This window comes from Bos javanicus, chromosome 8, assembly GCF_032452875.1.
Source record: "Bos javanicus breed banteng chromosome 8, ARS-OSU_banteng_1.0, whole genome shotgun sequence".
In the NCBI taxonomy this organism is placed as follows: Eukaryota; Metazoa; Chordata; class Mammalia; order Artiodactyla; family Bovidae; genus Bos; species Bos javanicus.
Window position 1 is genome coordinate 89,369,780 of NC_083875.1, and position 22,962 is coordinate 89,392,741.

General features: G+C 53.8%; 1 protein-coding gene across 10 annotated transcripts in view; it reads left to right on the forward strand.

The window, feature by feature from the left end:
* SEMA4D (semaphorin 4D) overlaps positions 1–22,962 on the forward strand; it is a 127,214-nt gene that overhangs the window by 86,409 nt on the left and 17,843 nt on the right. For 9 of the 10 annotated variants that reach the window (XM_061426305.1, XM_061426304.1, XM_061426307.1 and 6 more), the window contains 11 exons: positions 2,498–2,828; positions 4,204–4,349; positions 7,156–7,218; positions 9,066–9,164; positions 12,180–12,273; positions 12,895–13,008; positions 14,018–14,169; positions 15,416–15,591; positions 15,701–15,857; positions 16,827–17,049; positions 18,094–18,209. In XM_061426305.1, the coding sequence (XP_061282289.1) occupies positions 2,723–2,828; positions 4,204–4,349; positions 7,156–7,218; positions 9,066–9,164; positions 12,180–12,273; positions 12,895–13,008; positions 14,018–14,169; positions 15,416–15,591; positions 15,701–15,857; positions 16,827–17,049; positions 18,094–18,209 (1,446 nt within the window). In that variant the 5' untranslated portion in view covers positions 2,498–2,722. The remainder of the gene's footprint in view (positions 1–2,497; positions 2,829–4,203; positions 4,350–7,155; positions 7,219–9,065; positions 9,165–12,179; positions 12,274–12,894; positions 13,009–14,017; positions 14,170–15,415; positions 15,592–15,700; positions 15,858–16,826; positions 17,050–18,093; positions 18,210–22,962) is intronic. The other variant, XM_061426303.1, reaches the window with a different exon arrangement.

Below are 22,962 nucleotides of genomic sequence, written 5' to 3' on the forward strand. Positions count from 1 at the left end.
CAGCTGCGTAGGATTTCTGTGGGTGTATTTAGTCTGCACTGGACGCTCTGGGATTGCTGAATGCGTCCCATTCGGAGCCTCTCGCCTGGCCTGGGCTTCTGGACCCACCTTGTACCTCACTTCCTTACTAAGGGCTGGAGAGTAGGGACCCCACCCTGGGTCCAGGCTGAGGGTGACGTGTGACCCACATGGTGGGCCCCTGTAAGACTTGGCTCCTTGGGAGGCAGCCCTCTCTGCTTCCCCTGCTAGCCTCCTCAGCCTCCTGGTGTATCTTGTGTTGCGTTCAGTGTGGGTTGCGGCCTTGTCACTGTCTGGGCTGCATCCCCGTGGGCTTGGCCTGTAGCCCAGGGCCCATCCTGTGATAGCTGTGTTGGCGCAAAGCCATGCCTCCATTCATGCATCAGCTGTGGCTGCTTTCAAGCCACTATGCCAGGCTCGAAGACCTGGGACAGAGTCTCCAGGAATCAAAATACTGAAAATAATGCTCATCCAAGCCGTTTGTTGACAAGAGGTGCCCGCCTCCACCTAGGATAGGCCAGTCCCTGGAGGAAACGGACTCGGTGTACTCCTTGATTAATAGGTAGTCGGGATAGAGAACAGACTCTGGGTGGAGGCAGGGAGCCTGGCCAGGCCACCTTCGGGCTGGAGGAGGAGGTGCAGAACGGTGCCTGAGCAGGGAAGCTGGGCGGGCAGATGTGGCCTGGCCCCTAGTGTCTGGCCCTTGCCCAGCATCTCCCCCGTGGCAAGTGCTCACCTGAAGTCCCCTGTGATTCCTTCCTTGGTGAAGTGGAGCTGGGGTGGTAGTGCCCCTTGTTACACATCAAAAGTAAATGCAATTTAAAAAAGACCCCCCCCCCCAGAGCACTGTGGAGGGTGAGCTGTGCTCCCTGCTAGGCTTTGGGAGCCAGATAAACACACCAGGGGTATGAGAGATAACTACCCAGGCAAAATGAGGAAGGAGCCAGGAGCGCTTCCTGGAGGTGGTGACTTAACCAGGTTAACGGGAAGCCAAAACGTCTCCCCAAACCCTCTTGAGTGGTTTGGTCTGGTCTAAGACATCCGACACGACTGAGTGACTGATCTGATCTGATCTGATCTGAATATGTCCGAGGGCAGCAGGGCAGGCAGGTGGTCAGGCACTGACCTGGGGCAAGTTGAGGGAGGTCTGGGGAGGCTGAGCCGGGAGAGGGCCGCTGGAGAGGGAGTGAGGGGCTGGCTGTCCTTCAGACATCCTGAGGAGTGGTCAGGAGGCTGACAGTGATGGTGGGGCAAGGGGAAAGTTCTAGAAAGGGAGGGCCTCGGGGTGTCAGTTGGACCGGGAGGGGTGGAAGTGGGCTGGCTTGGTGGGGGTGGAAGGAAGAGGAGGAGGTGAGGGTGACTGACTCTTGGGGGAGGGGAGAGACAGCTGCTGCCCCATTTTGTAGAAAGGGGCGCTCAGCGTGAGGAGGGGACTGAGTGCCTGTGGGCTGCGCTGGGAGGCCCTGGGGGCAGCCTGTAGAGAATGCAGGAGTTCCGCTGCACTCTGTTCCTCACGTGTAGTTGGCAAGGGTCCTGCCTCTGCTCAGGTCAGTGTTTTGCTTTAAACCTTTCCTGAGAAGCCGGGAACGAGTCCATCCCAGAGGTTCACTGGGTTTCTGGTGGGGCCTTGGGTCAGAGGCAGACCCCAGTGTTATCGATAATTGCTCCGATTCACTGATGTCCTCAGGTTCACCTGCAGGCACATTCACCATATTCACCTCGCATATGGTGCACGGTCTGAGCAGGCAGCAGCCGGACTTAGGCGGTCACGGGGCAGGGACAGAGGGTGGGCGCCAGGAGACCTGGGGACCCCCAGCCCCAAGTTTCTCTGTTAAGCACAGGCCTGTTCTTTCCATGAGGTGGCATCAGGATGGCCCTGTCCCTTGCAGGAGGTCAGCTGTTCCTGCACGACCTGGCCCTACGTGTGTGTATGTGGTGTGTGTGTACATGTCTGTACTTATGCACATGTGTGCTTGCACAGGTGTGTGTGCTTACACATTTCAGCCTCTACCCAGCTCTCTGGTCTTAGCTCTGGCCATCATCCTTGATGAGTATTACAGGAACTGGGAAGCCAGAGTCTCCATAGGAAACTGAAACCCCAGTTCCGTTCCCTTCCTTCCCATCACTTTACCAGCTGCGCACGGTGCCCACACAGGGAAGAAGCTGGGCAGCCAGGCATGTGTTTGTCCTGCTGGTCGGGTCCCTGTGTCTGTCCTGCATTCTAGGCCAGTCTGAGGAGCAGAAAGCCCTGACTGTAGCGCCTTCTGGGGTGCAATGTCTGTGTGGGGCTGTCCCTCTCAGGAGGCCCCTTACGTCTCACCACCCTGTTCCTCCGTAGAAGAGTCCGTGGCTGAGGCTGTGGCGAAAGCAGAGCCATGGGCGGGGGGTAGGGGCGGGGGCGGTGATGTTGAGAGAACAGAAAGCAGGCGTTGTTGCCACACATCCTGACTTGCATCCTTTCCTTTGCACTTTCTTCCAGAATTTCTTCAGAAGGCTGTAGAGCAGCACAGCCTTTCACGTTTGCACTGGTGGAGCAGCCGACCTCACCCAGAGTGAGTGCTGAGAAATGCGGAGCCTCCGGGCTCGTGCCACCCACCAGCTCCGGGCTGCACTGCGGCTCTGAGCGGCCACCACCTAGACCCCCTCTGTGGGCTCCGCTGCCCGCCAGCATTTGCTGCTGAAGCCCCCGCTGAAGCCCCGACCGATGAGGATGTGTGGCCCTGTTGGGGGGCTGCTCACCGCCCTCGCCGTGGTGTTTGGGACGGCTGTGGCATTTGCTCCCGTACCTAGGATCACTTGGGAGCACAGAGGTGAGGGCAGAACGGTGGCAGGTGCTGGCAGTACCTGACGAGGATGGGCGCCCTGCTCCCTGCTCTGGTGTGGAGAAGCATGGGTGCCCTTGGCTGCTGGGTCCATATTCTTGGCCCTTGTTTGTGGACAAAGGGCCCGTACTCCCACTTTGGGGAGATGCTCTGACACCTGGAGACACTCGCAGGGCTTCTTCTTGGCCCCCTGATTTGGTTTCTAAGTCAGGAGGCGCGCGTGAAGGAAGTTTATCTTCTTTGTGCCTGACGATCTTTGGTGCACACCGCCCAGGCACAAAGCACACCGAGTACTGTTTGTAGTAGGCAGTGTGTGGAGCTGAGCTTCAGGCTAATTGTTTCCATTTGCTGTTTATTGGCTTCTCTGTAATTTTCTGTCTTGAGAGCTCTGCCTTGGGACCCCGCAGTCTTTCTGACTCCGTGGTCCTGAGCGAGCTGTGCTTGCAGGACTCAGCTGTCTTGTGCAGAATTCCAGGCACTGTGTGCTGGGAGAGACTCTACCCCATGCACATCTTTCTTCAACACTGGAAAATTAGAAGAGGAAAAAGCGAGAATACCTAAGCCTTCAATAAAAGCAGAACTTGGTGATACGTGGAAAGCCAAGCTTAAAATTGATGCTGGGGTGGTCAAAAAGAAGAAATAGCTCCCTAGGAAAGAGTGTCAATACATTTATATTACTTCTAAATAGCTAGTCCTTAAATTCCTCATATTCATAAATAGCTATTGATGCAATTACCTAATAAGTGAAAAAGTCACCTGCTACTCTGCTTTGTTAAAGTTTGTGGTGGTTATCCTTAGAAAATGCTCGGTTAAATCACTGCAATAGATTTTTTTTTTATAAGACTTTGAGATAAATGATTTTTTCTGAATAAGAAAATGCTAAATAGCTATATTCTTTATAAACCTCATCTGTGGGTGATTAAATACACATAGATAAGAGTTTGATGGGAAGCAGAGGGAACCGCAGTTGTCAGCAGTTTAAGGTTCTGGTCTGAGTTCTCCTGGGACATCATAAGGTCATACTGCCTCAAGGTCATATTCCTAGAAGGTCACATTCCTGGGAGGTCACACTGCCGGGTTTGGAATTCAGCTGGGCTGGAGGGAGCAGGAAGGGAAGTCATGCCACAACACTGGTCAAGCGCAATGGCTACTTGGTGGCCTCACACTTGGTGGTGGCCTCGGCCGGTCTGTTGCACCCAAAGGTGCCTGAGTTCTGGCCTTGGCCCGGGCCTGGCCACCGTGGTAGCAGACCCCAGGCATGGCCCTGGTGGGTCGGCAGTGCACTCGAGGGAGACTGGGTGCTCCGGATGTGTCCAGGCTCAGAAATACCTGATACGTTCTCCTCTTGCCCTGCCCTCCCCAGAGGTACAGCTGGTGCAGTTTCACGAGCCGGGCATCTTCAACTACTCAGCCCTGCTGCTGAGTGAGAATGAGGACACCTTGTTTGTGGGTGCCCGGGAAGCCGTGTTTGCCTTAAACGCTCACAACATCTCCAAGAAGCAGCATGAGGTATGGTGTGGGCTCCCTGTGCCCCTGCTGTCTTTTTCTTTCCAGCGTTTTCTCCTCAAGTCCATACACTGGGCTCTTCCTGGGGTGGCATTCCCTTTCTTGGCCATGCAGCCTCACCCCAGTGGCTGGTCCCATGGACCATCCTGCACAGCCAGTGAGCAGCCGCCCTGCCCACCAGGGCCAAGGGCACTGTTATCCAGAAGCTCCCCTCCTGCCCCGTGTCCACGAGCCCCATCTCAGGGTGTTCCCCTGGCAGCCTGTGTCCTCCCCAGGCTTGCAGCTCACCCGGGGATGACCCTCTTTTTATCTTGGATTATTGAATGTTTTACTACGGAAAATCTTAGGCACACACGGGAGCAGAGGGAGTGATATGATGACCCCTGTACCCCCTCGAGGCTCCTGCAGGACAAGGGTTCACCCCCATCCTCTCATCCCTGTCATTGTCCTCTGCACCCTGTGGGAGCAACTCCCAACCACATGTTCTTCATCCCCAAAAGTTTCCCAGAGCATCTCCTAAAGGTAGGGACTCCTTTTTTCTTTTTTTCCAGAATATCATTACTGCATTCTGACAATTAATGTCATCAAATAGTGTTCAAAGTTCATGGACTCTCACATTAATGATGTTTGACTCTTCAGTTTGCTTGGATTGAAATCAGACTGTTTGTGTGGCCGGGCACTCTGCCATTGAATCTCCATTTGCAGAAGCTACCCTCGGCCACTTTCTAGGAAAGCTGCTTTCAGTCCTGTCAGGCCCCCAGTGTTGGGCTGGCTCCTGTGAGAGGCAGGATCCTCCTCCCAGGTGGGCATTCTTCCTCTTGACCGCTGTAGTCTAGAGCACACCAAGAATTGCAGAATGGGACATTTCACCCCTACCTTCTCCATCTGTGCACTGGAATATTGTCTGTGAAGGGGAACTGCCCATCGCCAGCTATTCACATCTCCCAAGGCTTGTTCCCGCAGAAATGGCAGGATCAGAGCTTAAAATCTATGCCTTTCTTTACTAGTTTTCAAATTAATGAGTAAGCTCTCTCTGAAGGGAGACAGTAGGTTTGGAGACTATTTTTAGTATGACCATGACTCGTGGATTTAAACGTTTGAAGTGTCTCAAGCCATTGCAGCCTGACCCTTACTCAGCGCTCAGACTGTGCCCTGCTAACCTCTGGCAGTCTCTCCTAGGCTCCTGAGTCCTTAAACACCACCAAGTGGTTGGTGTAATTTTCTTGTTTTCTGAAATCAAGCTGGCCCACACTCATCTTAGGCATTTTCTGCCCCAGACCTCTCTTATTTTCTTGTGTTTGTCTTCATCTCCAGAGGCAGGCATAGTGCTTAGTTTCTGTTTCACAGAAATGAGATTGCAGTCATTATGCTGTGAAAATAAAGTGTTTAAAATTGTAAGGCGCTTAGAGCAGAGGGGTGCTCATGGTCTGACTCCCTCTCAGCCCTACTCCTGGTGTTGGTCAAACCCCACTCTCCTCGACAACTCAGGCCAACACCGCCTTTCAGAATCCCATGCTGGGAGCACCCTGGTTCCACTAGGCTCATAGATGCTCAGTTAGAGTCTTTGTTGCTCTGTTAATGCCCTGACTGTGGCCCCTCAGACTGACCGAGAAGCTTGGGCCCTGTTGACGTGAAAGAGAAAAAAAAGTGAAAGGACCCCAGGCCAAGCTTCAGTGAAACCCCCGAGAACGTGGTTAAAGGCCTGTCGGAGTTCATGTTCCCATATCCTCAGGCATTGCCTGTAGATGACGAAATTGTGTACATTTTAATTGCAAAATAAAGCTACTGTTTGGAATGGGACTTTGTTCTGCTTTCACGCGTCCTGGTCCTGATGAGGGCCCCCCTTTCTCTGAAGACACGTCCCTGGGGGGTTCACATCACTGCTGTGGAGAAGCTCCCCCTGCTGCTTCCTGACCCCCGAGTGCCTGAAGCCAGCTTCGGTTTTCTGGGGGAAAATGTATTGTGTCAGAGATGGACTATCACATGGGCAGATATGGCGTCTGGGGACAGTGAGGCAGGAGTGTGGGAGCCTTCAGTGAGGCAAGACTGTTGCTTCCCTGGGGGGGTAAGGGGCCAAGGCACCTGCTGGCCTGAGTGCCCGCCCACCTGGTGTAGAAGGAGCAGGAACCCAAGTCTCAGCAGAAAGACGCTCAACCTGAGGAAGCTGCTTGGCTCCATCTCTTTCACCTGCTGCCATCACAGAAAATTTAAAGCGTCGTAACCCTGCTGTTCCGCTGAGCAAGTAAATATCAAGACTTTTTACTGGACTCGAAAATCACTTTTGAATGGTTGAAAACACCCACTTGATGTTTGAAAGTGCCTGCAGTTTATTTAGGGACTTCCCAACTGTCCCATGGCTAGGAGTCTGCACTTCCATTGCAGGGGGCAAGGGTTCCATCCCTGGTCGCTGAACTGAGATCCTACATGCTGTGTGGTGTGCACCCCGCTCCCCCAAAAAAGAGAGAGAATGCCTGCAGTTTAGGTTTTTGATGACTCATTCTCCCCACTTCAGTCGTTTTGTTTCCGCAGTTGTTTTGCAGTGAGTAATGGTCATCTGGGAACTGCCTCCCAGACCCCCTTTCAGGCTGTAGGGTGAGGATCACAGAACACTCTTGAAGCCCCTGCTGCTCACGTGCAGCAGTGTCTGCTCTGAGCCTCACTTTGTAATCGGAGGTGTTAATGCCTCAGGGAATACCTATGTTTCAAATACCAATGTGTGCTTTGTAAACTGTGTATTTATATACCAGTCTGTCCTTTTTATTAAAGGGGGAACATGCACTGAAATGGACTCTTTGGTTCTTCCTCACAGGCTTATTGGAAGGTTTCAGAAGATAAAAAAGCAAGATGTGCAGAAAAGGGGAAGTCAAAACAGGTAATTTCTTTTGCAAGCTTCAGAGACCACCTGGGGAACGGCTTACTTGTTTTACTCTCCCCAGTGCCCCGACTTGTGCGGAGTAGCCCCAGAGTGTTCATTGCTGCTGATCCTGCAGGTCATCTCTCTTTTCCCAAATGGTGAGCTTGGGGCTCTCAATGCCAGTGCCAAACATACCAGGCTTTTGAAAATTACTTTAAAGTCTATCTGAGTTTAGTTGGTCCAAATGGCCTGAAACTTTGACTATAGAAAATGATGTCTGATGTTTGCCGGCTAAAGGTGTAAAACGCAGGGAGGGCTTGTGCTTCCCTTGAACAGCAGTGGCCTGGAGGGGTTGCTGTAGGATTTTTGGCAACATCTATCCATTCCTGGAGGTTCTGCTCCTTCTCTAGGTACCTCATGCTGGGCACCTCAGCATGGGGCTTCCCCGATGGCTCAGTGGGTAAAGAATCTGCCTGCAGTGCAGGAGACTCTGAAGATGCAGGTTCAATCCCTTGGTTGGGAAGATTCCCCTGGAGGAGGGCATGGCAACCCACTCCAGTATTCTTGCCTGAAGAATCACATGGACAGAGGAGCTTGGTGGGCTATAGTCCATGGCGTCACAGAGAGTTGGACACAGTTGAGCAACTAAGCACAGCCTGGTCCATCTGGGGAACACTGGGCTGAATGTCCATCTCCCTCCAGAATTCTGGGTTACCACCACCTGCTGGGCCCACGTCAGAGTCTCAAAGTATAAGAGCCCCATCTTCCCTGGTCATTGGTTAAGACAGCTCAGTTATGGTCAGTTTCAGTAGTTGGTGGCTAATTTCAAAACAATTAAAATTTAAACAAAAACAGAAATTTGGGCTAAACTTTTTTTTTAGCAAAATACTAAGCACTGTCACGAAAGTCACTAAATTGGAAACAAGGGAAAATGCAGGCATTGCAATGTAATAACAGGTGTCGCAGGGAGTTATCTTAGACCTAAGTTACAACAGGCACTTGGGCTGGGCCCACGTGGAGGTCGTACAGCGGACAAGGGTCCCTCCCAGTTCTTTCATGGAGTATGAATTACTTCCCAACCAGTTTAAAAACAATCATGGCAAAAGAAGCCTTTCCTGAATGGAGATAATTTCAGATGCTACCACATATAATCCCAGTGCATTTCAGTCTAAAATAGCCAAGTGGGTTCCTCAGTGGCATCTGGTTTTCCTGATGGGCCTCTCTGATGTACAGCCAGGCTGGGAGCCCCTCCTTAGTCCTGCCTCTCCCCTGAGCTGGGCGGGCTGGGCACACCCCTCTCCTGAGCAGCACTGTTTCCAGTTGCATGCATTAGGTTGTCAAGGGTAGGGCCCCCCAGAGAAAAGGAAGGCAGAGGGAACTCTGCACAGCACACACCCGCATGGGTCTGCCATCATAGTGAATGGTTTGTGTGTTCTCTAAGAGCAAATGCATTTTTCCTGTGCTGGGTATCCACTGAGATCCAGGGTCAGCTCGCCTTGCTTTCTGGCCAGCACGTCTTTGCTGCGTGTAAATCAGTGACTGGGGTAAAGTCCATTTGGCACCTGACAGCAGCCCATGAACCCTGCAGAAATTGAAGCACACGGGCCAGCTGCACAAATAGGATTGCCCAGATCTGGGGTCAGATCTCATGGAGCCTGCCTGCACTGTGCCAGGCAGAGCAGGGCTGGCCTGTGGAAATGGAAGGCATCTGAGGCCTGAGGTGGTCAGCGAGCTGTGAGGAGCTGCTGTCGGGCATGTGCTCAGGACTGGTCCCTGCTCTAGAGCGAGCAGGGTGAGCCGTTGGGATTGTTGGCGTCCAGTGGAACCTGCACAGTGCTTGACCCGTGCGTGTCTCTTCCCTGTAGACAGAATGCCTCAACTACATCCGTGTGTTGCAGCCACTCAGCACCAACACCCTTTACGTGTGCGGGACCAATGCGTTCCAGCCAGCCTGTGACCACCTGGTAAGGCATGCGGGCACCCTGGTCGGTGGTTGAAGTGGAGTGGGGCTCGAAGCAGCACCGAGTATGCTCTACTCTGCAATCGAGGAGGATTTTTCTCCTGCCACCCATGTGGGAATTGGGGCAGCTGTGGCTCCCCACAAGGCCTCCGCCCCCTCAGCAGCCCCCTCTAAGCCTTCCTGTCTATAAACCACCATGACTGAGGGCGTGCATGGGGCAGGACTCATGGGGCCGCTGGCCCATAGTGTGGGGCTGGCAGTGGGGTGACCTTCTAGGGAGGCCAGTGTTGATGAGGAGAAGCACCATCATGCCCTGATCCAGCGTCTTGCCTGTTTCTCCGTGACATGTTTTGCATAGGGGCCCTGGTCAGGTGGAACAGTCAGGACTTTTGCTCCTGTGTGCTAGGATCATATATGTTATGGGCTGAATGTTTGTGTCTCCCCCAATCCAAATGTCGGAGCCCTAATTCTTTGAACATGATGGTATTTGGAGATGCCTCCAGTGATGAGGTAGTTAAGGTTAAATCATGTCATGAGGATGGGGTCCTAATCCGATAGGATGATGGCCTTTTAAGAAGAGGAAGAGGCACCAGAATCTCTCTTTCTCCCACCACGCGAGGAATGGTGAGAAGGTCTGCAAGCCAGGAAGAGGTTCCTCACCAGGAACCCTCCTTGCCAACAACACTCAGACTTGCAGCCTGAGAACCATGAGGCACGAATGTGTGTGGTTGCAGTCCCACCCCTGGTCTGAGGTCTTCATGGCAGCCTGGGCTCACTAGGACAGCACGTCTACCAGTCTGGTCTTGGGGTACCACCATCCAGTGTCAGCTGTTGGGGTGCAAGCTGTTTCCTGATCCTCTTTTCTGGAATCTGCCCCTCCAGGGAGTGACACCATGATGCCAGTGGGGATGAGCAGTTTTAGAAGCAGGACCCGTCTCTCCCTCACCCATGTCCTTCCTTGCCTCCCCCTGAGCCTCGTCAGTCACCTTCTGCTGTGGTAGGGTCCTTGGGAGAGGGACCCCCACTCTCCCGCTGCCCTCCCACCACTCCTGATCCCCTTGCTGACAACTGTCTGGAAGGAGAGAGCAGACTGGGCAGCAGCAACTCACAAGAGACACTCTTTTTACTCAGATAATCTGATGAATCATTTGGAGCAACCACAGAGAGGGGGGAGGAGTGTTTTAAATGCACTTCAGATTCAAAAATGAAGCACATTTTCTAGTGTTTGTCCCTGATTTGGTGAGTACCTGCCACGTGTAAAGTATGCTAGAGTAGAAAACTTAGTTTGCTAGAACCCTAAATTCAGCATGAAGGATTTCATGGCTAAATTCTGCTAGTCAGATGCTCAGAGTATGGAATTTAAGCTTAAATTCCACAAAGATGTCAGTTGTGGGGGTGAGGGAATCATGTATTTCATTTAAACCTAGCCCTGGAGACTTCACTGGTGGTCTAGTGGATAAGAATTCGGCTTGCAATGCTGGACTCTTGGGTTCAATCCCCAGCTGGGGAACTAAGATCCCACGTGCCTCAGAGCAACTAAGCCTGTGCTCCGCAACTACTGAAACCCCTGTCCTCTATGGCCTGCATGTTGCTTTGTGAAGCAATGGAGATCCCTCGTGCTGCAGCTAAGACCCAACTCAGCCAAATAAATAAATAAGTAATAAATAAACTAAAAAAAAAAACCTAGACCTATTTTTCCCCAGTGTTTTTAAAGAATTTTCAAGCCAACGGAAAAGTTGATGTATGAGTCCTAACTACGTAGACTGTACAGTTGGGAGCATCCGTGTATGTGCTCACGTGTGGACGTGCTGAACTGTGACCCGTGATCCCTGAATGCTGTCACCCAAACGTGATCTAACCTCCAGTCCCCATTCCACTTCCCCAGCCGTCGTGCTGAAATGCAGTCAGTGAATCACACTGAGTGCACTGTCTCCCCAGTTCACGACTGCTGACCTGGGAGGTGGCAAATCTGAATATTGCTTCCACCAGCCTGTTAGAAATGTAACTACAGTTTTTCCTGAGCCCTTTCTTCTCTGTGACTGTGGTTGTTTCCCTGGCTCTGACAGACATCGAGGCCACTAATCCACCCATTGCAGTCGGGATGTCCATCTTCTTAATCTCCAGGCTGTCAGGTGGAAGATGGTACCGTACTTTCATGGCCGTGTGCTTCCTGGGTTGCTGGCAGTACACACACCCTTTCTGGTCTGCACTGCCGTTGGGTTTTTTCTTCTCCAGCTTGCTATGTTTTGACCATTTTCCTCTGAGATGCGTTTTTACTCATTTGTACAAACGTCTCACATATTCAGGGATGGACACGCCTTGTCTGTCATTTTGCTCTCATGTCCCCCACTTTGTCACTGTTGATCTATCTCATTCTTTCAGTGGACAGACACCGTCCAGTCCTCTCTGTGCTGGACCTGTCTGTTTTTCCCCTTTCTTGGCTTTGAGCTCTCTCGCCGGGTGCAGAGAGATGGTCCCAAGGCTGAAATGGTCACCCATTAGTGCAGCATGGTTCCATCTTTAACACTGTGGTCACCAATCCATCTGGAGTGTGTCTCGGTGGGTAGGATGTGGTGGAGGTTCTGGCTCCTTTTTTCTGATATCCGTTCATTGGATAACCTGCTCCCCCGCTGCTTTGAAGGCATCTTTACTGATGTTAAAAGGCCTTCCAGTTCCTTCCGGAGCACACCCTGTGTTTGGTTTGCCCTGGCTATTTTGTGCCCTGGCTGTTTTGCGACCCTAGAGACATCAGCATTGACTGTCTCGGTCTTACAGGGGAGTCAGCTGAGGCTCCAGGACCTTGACATGCTCTCGAGGGTGTCAGAGGGTGCCAGCGTGATAGAAGTTGCCAAGGTGCTGGCCTCCAGACCTGGGACAGCTGGTGACAGCATATGTGCTGTCCCCTCCATCTCCCCAGAAGAGCAAGTCTGAAGATTAAATGGTCCAGCTAAGAAGCATGATCGGGGTGACTGCAGGACTTCAGACATTTATGATATTCTCCCTTTCTGCTCAATTATAGAACTTAACATCCTTCAAATTTCTGGGGAAAAATGAAGATGGCAAAGGAAGGTGTCCCTTTGACCCAGCACAGAGCTACACGTCTGTCATGGTCGGTGAGTCCTGCTCTCGGTGTGCGTTCCCGGCTTGGCCCCCCTGGACCCAGGCGGCCCCGTTCCTCCTCCTCTGCAGTGACCCCCTCTGCTTGGTGCCCATATTCACCGTCCACACAGAAGGTCCAGGAGTCTCTCTAGAGCTCTTGGATTCATTGTTCAGTAGGATAGACGGCCACCTCCGCAGTCTTCTGGTTAGATTTGGGGACAGGTTATTTTGTATCTGTCACCTGTGCAGACCACCTGGATGAGTCGGGCAGGTTGAGGGAAGCTTCTGTTCAGAGGACGTTTGTGACTGAGCCGTGGCCTGCCTTGAACTGCGCTTGCACACCCAGGGCCAGCAGGCCAGGGCCCCCCTGTGCACCCACTGATGCGTTTGTCATTTTACTCGATGCAGGAATTGCTTGTCGCTTGTTGCCCCAAACAGTTTATCATGGGCACAAAGTCCCCCACGTCCAGAAATGAAACAGAAGACTCAGGAAACAGAAACATGCACCCAGAAGCAGGGCGGTGGTGTCTCTGTTCCCTTGAGTCAGGTTGGAAGGAGAAGTGGTGCGGGGGCATCGCCGTGTCACCAACACTAGTCTCGATCCCTTTTTCCTCTTTCCTCCTGGGTCACTGAAGATGGAGAGCTTTATTCTGGGACGTCGTACAACTTTCTGGGAAGTGAACCTATCATCTCCCGAAATTCTACGCACAGTCCTCTGAGGACAGAGTATGCAATTCCTTGGCTTAATGGTAAGAAGCGGGCCGCGTGGTGGAAGGTGTGTTTGTGCTTGGGGTGGCTCCCTCTCCACCAGAGCCCCCGTTCTAGTTCGCCCTCTGCCGGCTCCCAGCCTCATGGGAAGGCGTCTGCGGCTCACCTTCCTGTGTCTTGGGGTTCATGTCAGGCCCGGTGATGTGGGGGTTCTGCTGGAACCACTCGGGGCTCCGCTGCCAGCACCTGGGGACTTGCTTTCTTCTCTGCTAAGTTAGTTGGTTGTGTGCTAAATCACATCTGACTCTTTTCAACCCTATGGACTGCAGCCCACCGGGCTCCTCTGTCCATGGGATTCTCCAGGCCAGAATATGGGAGGAGATTGCCATGCCCTCCTCCAGGAGATCTTCCCGACCCAAGAGATCAAACCTGTGTCTCTTATGTCCCCTGCGCTGGCAGGCAGGTTCTGTACCACTAGTGCCACCTGTGAGCTGGTTTAACCTTGCCTTTACCCTTCCTTGAAAATAGATCTGGAAGGCTCAGATTGACAACCTTGGGCTTGTTAGATCAGCACGTGACATTATACCGTTATCCCTGGATGTCACGTGTCCACATTGGATTCGCAATCAGATGGCTCACAGCTACTCACAGGAGACTTTTCTCCTGGGCACTGGCCAGCCTGCTAGAGCCTTGGGGTACCTGGATCTGGTGGTCAGGAGTTTGTCTCTGTTAGGGATGGGCTGTTTAAACCAGCAAAAACATATTTCCCAGTGAGTCTCTAGGGATGGTGGGGTCTGGCTCCCTGTTGCCTCCAGGCTGCCTGCCAGTTTAGAGATCCAGCCCTCAGTTCTTGGGCTGGACTGGGAGGTTGTGTGTCAGAACCCCCACCTCCAGCCTCTCCTTAGCCTGAGGAGGGCAAGATGGGCCCCGTCACCATCCCTAGGCCCTGGAGTCTGTGTAGGGTATGGCACAGGCAGCCTCCCACATTCTGACAGGGGGTGCCGGGGCCCTTGATGTGCACGGGGCTAATCACAGCGTCCGTCCCTGCAGAGCCCAGCTTCGTGTTTGCTGACGTGGTGCGAGAGAGCCCGGAGGGCGAGGACCTCGGGGACGACAGGGTGTACTTCTTCTTCACGGAGGTGTCTGTGGAGTACGAGTTTGTCTTCAAGCTGATGATCCCCCGGATAGCGAGGGTCTGCAAGGTGAGCCCACCCCCGCTTTTCTCTTTGGTCCCTGTACTTGGGGAGAGCACGTCACCTGGGCTCCACACTTCCTCTGAGGTGCCTGTCTCCTTCCTCATATTCATCCACACCACAGATAGTGGTGTGGATGGGCTATTGGGCTCGGCCTTCATCCTTCCTACAGGTCGCCTTGGGGACCACAGGAGCACCAGCCCGTGTGTGACAGTGACTGGCTTTCTGTCCTCAGGGCTCTGTTCTTAACACATTCCTTAAATCTCTCCCAGTTTATAGGAAGTTAGTTTTCCTGTACTGTATTAACCAAAATCTATCCCTGGTGGCTCAGACGGTAAAGAATCCGCCTGGAATGTGGGAGACCCTCGTTTGAGAAGATCCCCTGGAGAAGGGAATGGCAGCCACTCCAGGATTCTTGCCTGGAGAATTCCATGGACAGAGGTGTCTGACAGGCTACAGTCCCTTGGATCACAAAGAGTTGGATGTGACTAAGCAACTAACACTTCCACTTTCACATTGTAATTAGGGGTTTTTCCATTCCAACATAAAGGTTGGGGAGTGCGTTTTCACTGTGTCCAGAGTGAGTGTGGACACGTTCAGTTTCATGATCTTCTGTGTCTAGTACTCAGAGTTTCAGTACTTCTGTCCAGACCCAGTCATGTTAGGAGTGTTCCATGATTGTTGCTTAGTGCTCCGTTCACTAAAGAGTGCTTTGGGGAACCTGATAGGTCCAGAGGATCTCAGCAGATAGCTTGAGAGCTGGAAGGAAGTAAAAATCTGATCTCCTTGAGGAATGCCTTTTAGGGGAGACCTTGTCTAAGCACACTGGCCAGAGACAGACTGGGGAGCCTGTGTGTCCACCAGCCCCTGGCTCTGCCGGTCGCTCACAGATGGGTCTTGAGTCTGGAGGTGCATGTGAGCCAAAGGGCTAAAGCGGTGACCGCGCAGGAGGACAGCAGGGCGTCTGCTTCGTGACGCCGAGGGCGGGCGGAATCCAACAGTTGTTCTGTCTGCAGTTGGGTGACTGCTTGTTGAGGTGTTGTTGTGGGTTGGGTTTTGTGCTTTAATCCATGACCTGAGCTGGCACGGAAGGGGTTGCTGGGGTCACTGGTGGTCTGCAGCCGGCTTTCCTTTTTGGCCTCAGCTTCCTTTCACTGAGGCAGAGCTGCTCGGGGCTGGAGTACATCCCTCGTCACCGGCTCACGTTTGGGGGGAGCCTCCCCTCCTCTCACTGCACACGTATTTGGGGTTCCAGGGGGACCAGGGGGGCCTGAGGACCTTACAGAAGAAGTGGACCTCCTTCCTGAAGGCCAGGCTCATCTGCTCCCGGCCGGACAGCAACCTCGTCTTTAACGTGCTGCGGGATGTCTTCGTCCTCAGGTCTCCGGACCTGAAGGAACCCGTGTTCTACGGGGTCTTCACCCCGCAGCTGTGAGTGCTCCAGGCGGGCAGGGGTGGGGTGTTTTCACCGCACTTTCCTTCCCCCGACCCGTGCCCTGCCCCCCGCCTCAGGGCAGTCACGTCACCCCCTCCTCCCCAGGAACAACGTGGGGCTGTCGGCCGTGTGCGCCTACAACCTGTCCACGGCCGAGGCGGTCTTCTCCCGTGGGAAGTACATGCAGAGCGCCACGGTGGAGCAGTCCCACACCAAGTGGGTGCGCTACAACGGGGCTGTGCCCACGCCGCGGCCCGGGGCGGTGAGTGGGCGCGGGCTTCCCCCTGGGAGCGGGGAGGGCCGGGGGCACGCTCTCTGCTTCCTGGGTCCTTCTCTTCAGTGTGCTGTGTCACAGCCGTTGCTGTAAACTGCCCGAACGAGAAGGTGTTCTGGCTGGCACCGGATGTTTTGTGGGATTAACATTGCACAATAGAATTAGATCTGTTTCGTTTTCTGTGTCTTTCAGAGAAACATGATTTCTTGGCAGAGAGATGAGTGCTACTCTCCATTCGTTAATATGAGTCACGTTTTTTATTTCCCTAAAAGTAGTAAATTTTATGTAGAAATCGGTGTGGGTATCTAGGCTGATGTGAGGCATCCATTTATGATGGGCCTGGTGAGCCGGGCCGTGTACGTGGTCCACAGGTGGGACTGTGACCTGGGAGAGTGGCCTGAGGCTTGGGACTCCCTCCCAGGACCGTCCCCCTCTGTGGGTGCACCGTCGCTGGCGGGTCAGTTCTTTTCCTGCATGTCATTAAGCAAAAGGCATTCACCTGTGGTCGTGAATTTTGGTGTACACAAATTAGGAGCTAGTACAGAAAAAAGGACCTTCATGCTCTCGACCTTTATGCTGTTTATATTTATAACTGGACTGTTTTTAGCCATTTTTCCAGGCTTCTCTTCTGGGAGAGCTATCAAAAGAGAAATGTGTGGTTTTCAGTTTCAGACGTCTGACACGATTTTTTTCATTTATGAGTTGATGAAAATAACTTCATTGACTATGTATCACGAGAGACCATTGTGTCCTGTGGAGAAAAAGACAGTTGCATTGCCTACCTGCTGTATAACTGTGTCTTTAGATACCTGGGGAAAGGTCAGCTCAGTGTTTCCATCTTGGCAAGAAATCCACAGTGTACTCCCAAGCTCTACACCTCGGGGAAGCCTCGACTCTTGTGTGAGCGCATGCTGCGTGCCCGAGTGCCCACGGTAATGGCTGATCTATTTCCTGCAGTGTATCAACCGGGAGGCACGGGCAGCCAACTTTTCTAGCTCGCTCAACCTGCCGGACAAGACCCTGCAGTTCGTCAAAGACCACCCTCTGATGGACGACTCCGTGACCCCGATAGACAGTAGGCCCCGGCTGATCAAAGGCGACGTGAACTACACGCAGATTGTGGTGGACAGGGCCCGGGCCCTGGATGGAACCATCCACGACGTCATGTTTGTCAGCACAGGTGGGTCCCTGGGTAAGAACACGGGTACGTCCAGTGGTGGCTCAGTGGTAAAGAATCCACCTGCCAACGCAAGAGACACAGGTTCAATGCCTGGGTTGGGAAGATCCCTTGGAGAAGGCAAGGGCAACCCACTCCAGTGTTCTTGTCAGGAGAATCCCACGGACAGAGGAGCCTGGTGGGCTACAGTTTATAGGACTGCAAAAAGTCAGACATGACTTGAGCAACCAAACAATGAAGACCAGTTAATCTCTGCCACACGGAGCCAGCATCTCGCCCGGGTGCCCGAGTAGTGGGAGGATTTGTTAGTGTGTGGGAAGATTTCTGAGAAGTCCCCACACCTGGGTGGCTTCAGATCTCTGTGACCATCAGAACACCTGGAGCGCCAGTTAAAAATGCAGGTCCTGACCCAGATCTAGAAATTCAGGTCTGATGGGTCTGGGCTGGTGTAGAGGGAGGCCAGGTGGTGCCATGGAGGCGAGGTGAGAGCTGCAGACAGGCACGTCCTGCCTCCTGAGTGACAGCTGGGCTCGAGACCTGTCCTGACCTGCCGTGGGAGACACACCTCTCCTGGTGGCCCGTAGATGCCAACACAAGTTTCCTGGAATGGAAATGGTGACCAGGCAAAGGAGCAGCAGCAGCGGGCAGGCTCTGTGGTCAGCCCTGGGTGCTGCCCAGCCGCTGGCTGCCCCTGCCTGGGGCTCCTGGTGGGCTGGCACCCCCAGAGGCCTGTGGTGCCCAAGAACCACGTCACATTTATTTGGATGACACAGTGTCAACCATTCTGATGGGGAGTATTGGACTTAACAAAGAGCTGTTTATTTTTTCTGAAAAAGATGGGGATGACCCATGCCAGCTGGGTGTCCAGTTGTTTATTTTGCATATGACTCTTCCCTTCATGAGTCTAACGCAAAAACATCATCTGTTCCTAAGCCTCCTGTTGGGGGAAGGTGCGGGAGGCAGAAGGGTGACTGTTTGCTGCTGTGGCCAACAGCGCCAGCACCGTCCCCTTCTCCTGGGGACTGACATGCAGCTTTCACCTTGCAGACCGGGGCGCCCTGCACAAAGCCATCAGCCTTGAGAATGACATCCACATCATTGAGGAGACTCAGCTCTTCCAGGACTTCGAGCCCATCCAGAGCCTGCTGCTGTCTTCCAAGAAGGTAACTCCCCGGGGGCTGGCAGGGCAGCCCCACATTTCAGTGACCTCAGGGCGGGCTGGGCCAGGCAGGCCCCGTCGTCCATCTGGCCCAGATGAACCTACCTTCAGGCTGTTACAGAAAGTTCTTCCGTGAGCTGTGGGGTACAGGAAAGACAAAGTGAAAGTGTTAGTCGCTCAGTTGTGTACAACTCTTTGTGACCCCATGGACTATAGCCCACCAGGCTCCTCTGTCCTTCAGGATTCTCCAGGCAAGAATACTGGAGTGGGTTGCCATTCCCTTCTCCAGGGGATCTTCCCGACCCAGGGATCGAACCTGCATCCCCTGCATTGCCAGGCGGATTCTTAACCACTGGACCACAAGGAAGTCCCCGAAATTTTCATATATCACAAAATGTTAGTCTTTTGATTCTTCTTCAACTATTTCGGTATGTGAAAATTGTTCTTAGTGGGTGGGCTGCCCGGAAGCAGCACGCAGGCTGGATCTGCCCTGCAGTCCACAGACGGTCCTCAGCTGTGCATACCAGGCGGCCTTTGGGAAACGTGCCTCCCGGTTTACAGCTGGGGTAGAGAGTACGGAGCAGAGCGCGGGCCTGGCTTCACGTGGCCTCGTCCACATCCAGCTCCAGGTGCGTGGCTGTGAGCCTGGGCGGGCCAGTCCTGTCTCTGTTTCCTCCTCTGTGCAGTGAAGTTTGGCAGCCTCTGGGAGGGTCCCAGCCCTGCCCTGTGACGTCCCCCATGCTGTGGCCCCTGGGCTGATAGACTCTAGTCAGCACCAGAAATTGGCCACCTGGCCACATGTCACATTCCCCTCTGCCGCAGGGCCCCCCATCACTCAGCCTCTCCCACCTGTACCCCGTTTGTAAAGCCTGGCTTAGGGGCACCAGGCTGGCCTGTCCCACTTCATATGGTGTCACCCTGTTGTTGAGATTTTCCTTCTGGACCCACAGCACTCCTGAGCTTTCCTCCCTTCATGCTGGCAAGAGGTTGTTCCTCTGGCCTCCCAGAACATCCTCCCTGCCCTGGGTCCTGGTGGGAGCTACATGTGGCTTGTAGGGCCCAGGCTCAGCCCTTCCTCAGCCCCGGGGCTGTGGGCAGCAGGATTGGGCCCCTGACAGGCAGGTGAGAAAGAAAAGGAGGTGACGTCTTGGTCAGGCTTGCATTTGCAAATGCTGCACGTGGGCTTTCATCCTCTCCCCTTCATCATGAGCTTGAGGAGTTGCATCTGGTTTTCAGTCTCCTGTTGCAGGGTCCCCTCCCCTCTCGGCCCCTGCAGTGTGTGTCTTCTCCCTCCAATTCTGAAAGGGAAGGAAGACAGAATAGCCTGGGGGAGTTAGGCTCGCAGATTTAGATCTGTGCCTCTCGAGCAGTGCTTTTTGGCCACCCTTCGCCACGCTCTCCTGTACAATTTGTTGAAATAAGGAAACCCAGGCGCCCTTCTTGCCACCACCATGTTGCTTGGGTGCTTCAGCCAAGCACGCTTAAGGCCTCCAAATGGTCAAATACTCATCAGAACTAAGGCCGGGCCCCCAGAGTGGACATGTGGTGAGAGCAGAGCTCAGCTCTGCTCCACAAGACATCATTCCTGGACCCAGCTGGCCCTGCCATCCTGACCCAAGTCTTTGTGGTCACTGATCCCACGGGAAGGATGGGGGCAGGATCGCCTACTGGAAGGTCTCACAGATCAGTCCTTTGCTCACTCCCTGCAGTCAGGAATGGTCAAGTGGCCCAGGAGGGAGGCTGGCACCCCGGGAGGGAGCCTGGAGCCCCAGGGAGGGAATCACCTTTCCCCACAGGAGCCCCCACTGCGCTGGGGCCCGGCTCATTTGCCTAGAACAGATGAAAACACATTGTGCAGTCATGGGGTCCCACACCTCCTGGGCTGGTGGGCTCAGGGTGGCTTTGGAATGCTGGCTGTGCTGCCATGGCAGCAGGAAGCGGCTGTTTGGGGTGAAAAGACACCAGTTCCTCCCTCCCCACTCCCCACCAGCAGGCTCTCCTGGGTCACTCATGCCTGGTCCTCATTGCAGAAAGCTAATGAGCAGGCACCACAGGGCTGGGGGAGCACAGGATGGCCTGGCACACAGCCTCCACCAGGTCGGGGAGTCCCTTGTCTCTACCTCCTGTCCTCTCACAACAAGTGCACTGTGGTAAATGCACTTCATAAATTGTACCATTTTAATTATTTTTGCGTGTACACCTTAGAAGCATTAAATACATTCACATTGTGAAACCCTCCTCCCCATCTATCCCCAGAACTTCATATCTTACAACACTAAAACCCCATACCGTTAACCACTAAGTCTCCCTTCCTCCCATTCCCCAGCCCCTAGCACCCACCCCTCTGCATTCCACCTCTGTGTCTTTGACTACTCTAAGAACCTCGTGTCAGTGGAATCCGACAACATTCGTCCTTTTGAGGTGGGCCTGTTTCCCTGAGCATCAGGTCCTAAAGGTTCATCCATGTTGTAGCAGCTGACAGGATCTCCTTCCTGTTTGGGGCTGAGTAGCATTCCATCCTGTGCATACCCATCTGCTTTATTCACCCCCTGGTAGACACTGGGGTTGTCTCTCCCCTGCTGCATGAACAGGCCTGCTCTCGTCTCTGGTGTGTACATGGCAGGCGTGCCCTGGGTCCAGGGGCCAGGCTAAGTGTGGTTTTTCTGGGAACATTCTGTAATGGTGAGATACCACCTGTGCAGCAAAGGCGGGAGTCCCTCCAGCTCTGGCCACATCCACCCACAACTACCCACGCGTGGACCCAGAGATGAGAGCCCAGTGCTGCAGCTGAGGGCACAGTCCCCCAGAGGGTGGGGGCCTGAGCATGTGCATACTCAGCACATCTCACAGGAGCCAGGTGGTCCCCGGCCGGCTTGTTTTCTGTCACGCAGGAGTTGAGGTGGAGTAGTCCTGCAGCCCTTCCCCAGCGCTCCTATCGAACCTGAGCAGGTCTGCTGGCAGCAGCACCCTAACTCACCTCCACACTCCCGATCCTCACGTTCCCATGACCTGCTTTCTGACTCTAGGGCCACACGTGGCCTTGGTACCTTTCCTCAGTACCCCCGGTCTGGATGGCTCCCCATCTGCCCTCATCTTGGTGACCTTGACACTTTTGGAGAGCACTGGTCAGCATTTTGTGGAATGCCCCTCCATTTTGGGCATACCTGGTGTTTCTTGTGTTTAGATTGATGTTGAGCATTTTGGGGAGATGACCTTTGTCTCAGGAAGGTGCAGTCAGTGTGACCTCTTGATTTTTGTGTTTTGTTTTTTGGCTGCGTCCAGTTTTACTTTTAGCATGTGGGATCTTCATTGCAGCATGCAGGATATAGTTCCCTGACCAAGGCCCAAACCCAGGAGCATTGGGAGTATGTAGTCTTAGCCACTGGACCACTGTGTTATCCCCACACTCTGTGGTCAGTGGGAACAGCCCACCCCAGGGGGCCAGGAGCCAAGCCCCAGCTCCTGGAGGGAGGGGTTGAAGAGTTTGGGGGCCACATTCAGCCCCCGCAGTGGCTGACGCTTAGTTGTGGGCAACTGTGGGCTTCCCTGGTGGGTCAGATGGTAAAGAATCCACCCTCAATGCAGGAGGCCTGGGTTTGATCCCTAGGTTGGGAAGATCCCCTGGAGAAGGGAATGGCAGTATCCTTGCCTGGAGGATTCCATGAACAGAGGAGCCTGGTGGGCTACAGTCCATGGGGTCACAAAGAATCAGACATGACTGAGCAAGTAATGCTCTGAGGCTAAATAGACACCCAGTTCCCTCTTGCCCACTGACTTTGTTGTCCACCCATGGGCCTTGCCTGCTGCGGTACTGCTATGAGGTCTCAGGCCACTTTACTGTCCCACATTCATTGGGATGGGTCAGGTGCAGTCATGGGGGCTCAGCCCTGCCCTGTTGGGGAGCAAGGGCTGGAGGCTGAGTGGACTGTAGGGCGGGGGGATGGAGCCAGCCTGGGACAGGCTGCCCCCTCCCCAACCCAGACCACCTGCCCCACTTTGCAGGAGTGTCCACACCCTCGCCAGGGCCTTTCTATAGGATCCTGCTGAAGTTGCCCGCTGGGCCAGTCATCCCAGCAAACTTTTCCTCTCCTCCGAGTCACAGATCCCAACTGTGATCTGAGATGTCGTCCTGATTCCTTCTTACGAATACAAGGTGCTCCTGGCCTCAGTGCCCAGGTCTCTGCCTACGTGGACAGGCCAGCACTGGGCCTGGCTCTCTGTCACTTGTCTTCACAGTGTGACGCCATCACAGGGGCACTGCCCTCTCTCTCAACTGTGCTCACACACGGTGGGTCTGTGACCCCTGGGCCTTCGAGACATCACAGGCCAGGGGATCTGGGGTCACCCAGGGACTTGGCACTCCAGCCAGACAGGTTACTTGAAAACGCGTTTCCGAGGACAGAGGCTGTGTCTCATCTGAGTCTCAAATACGAAGCGTCATGTAAACTTGGCAATCTTTTGACATTAAACAAAGGCCTTTCTAGAATGTCAAGGTGAGAGTGACTCACCAGGAAGGAGAGAGTAAATGCTGAGCTTCTGAATCGCCAGCCCTGAGTCTCCTGGTGGGCTTCAGGTGGACGCCGAAGGGCAGCCTTTGTTGTAGTTGAGCTCAATGAGAAAAATCAGCCTGCCCAATGGCACCCAGTTTTCCTTCTGTGTTGTGGGCTCTGGGGCCATCAGCCTGAGAGGGATGGGTCCCAGGCCCAGTGCTGCGGAGCACAGAGGATCCTGCCCTGCTCTCTGCTCCTCTCCCTGGT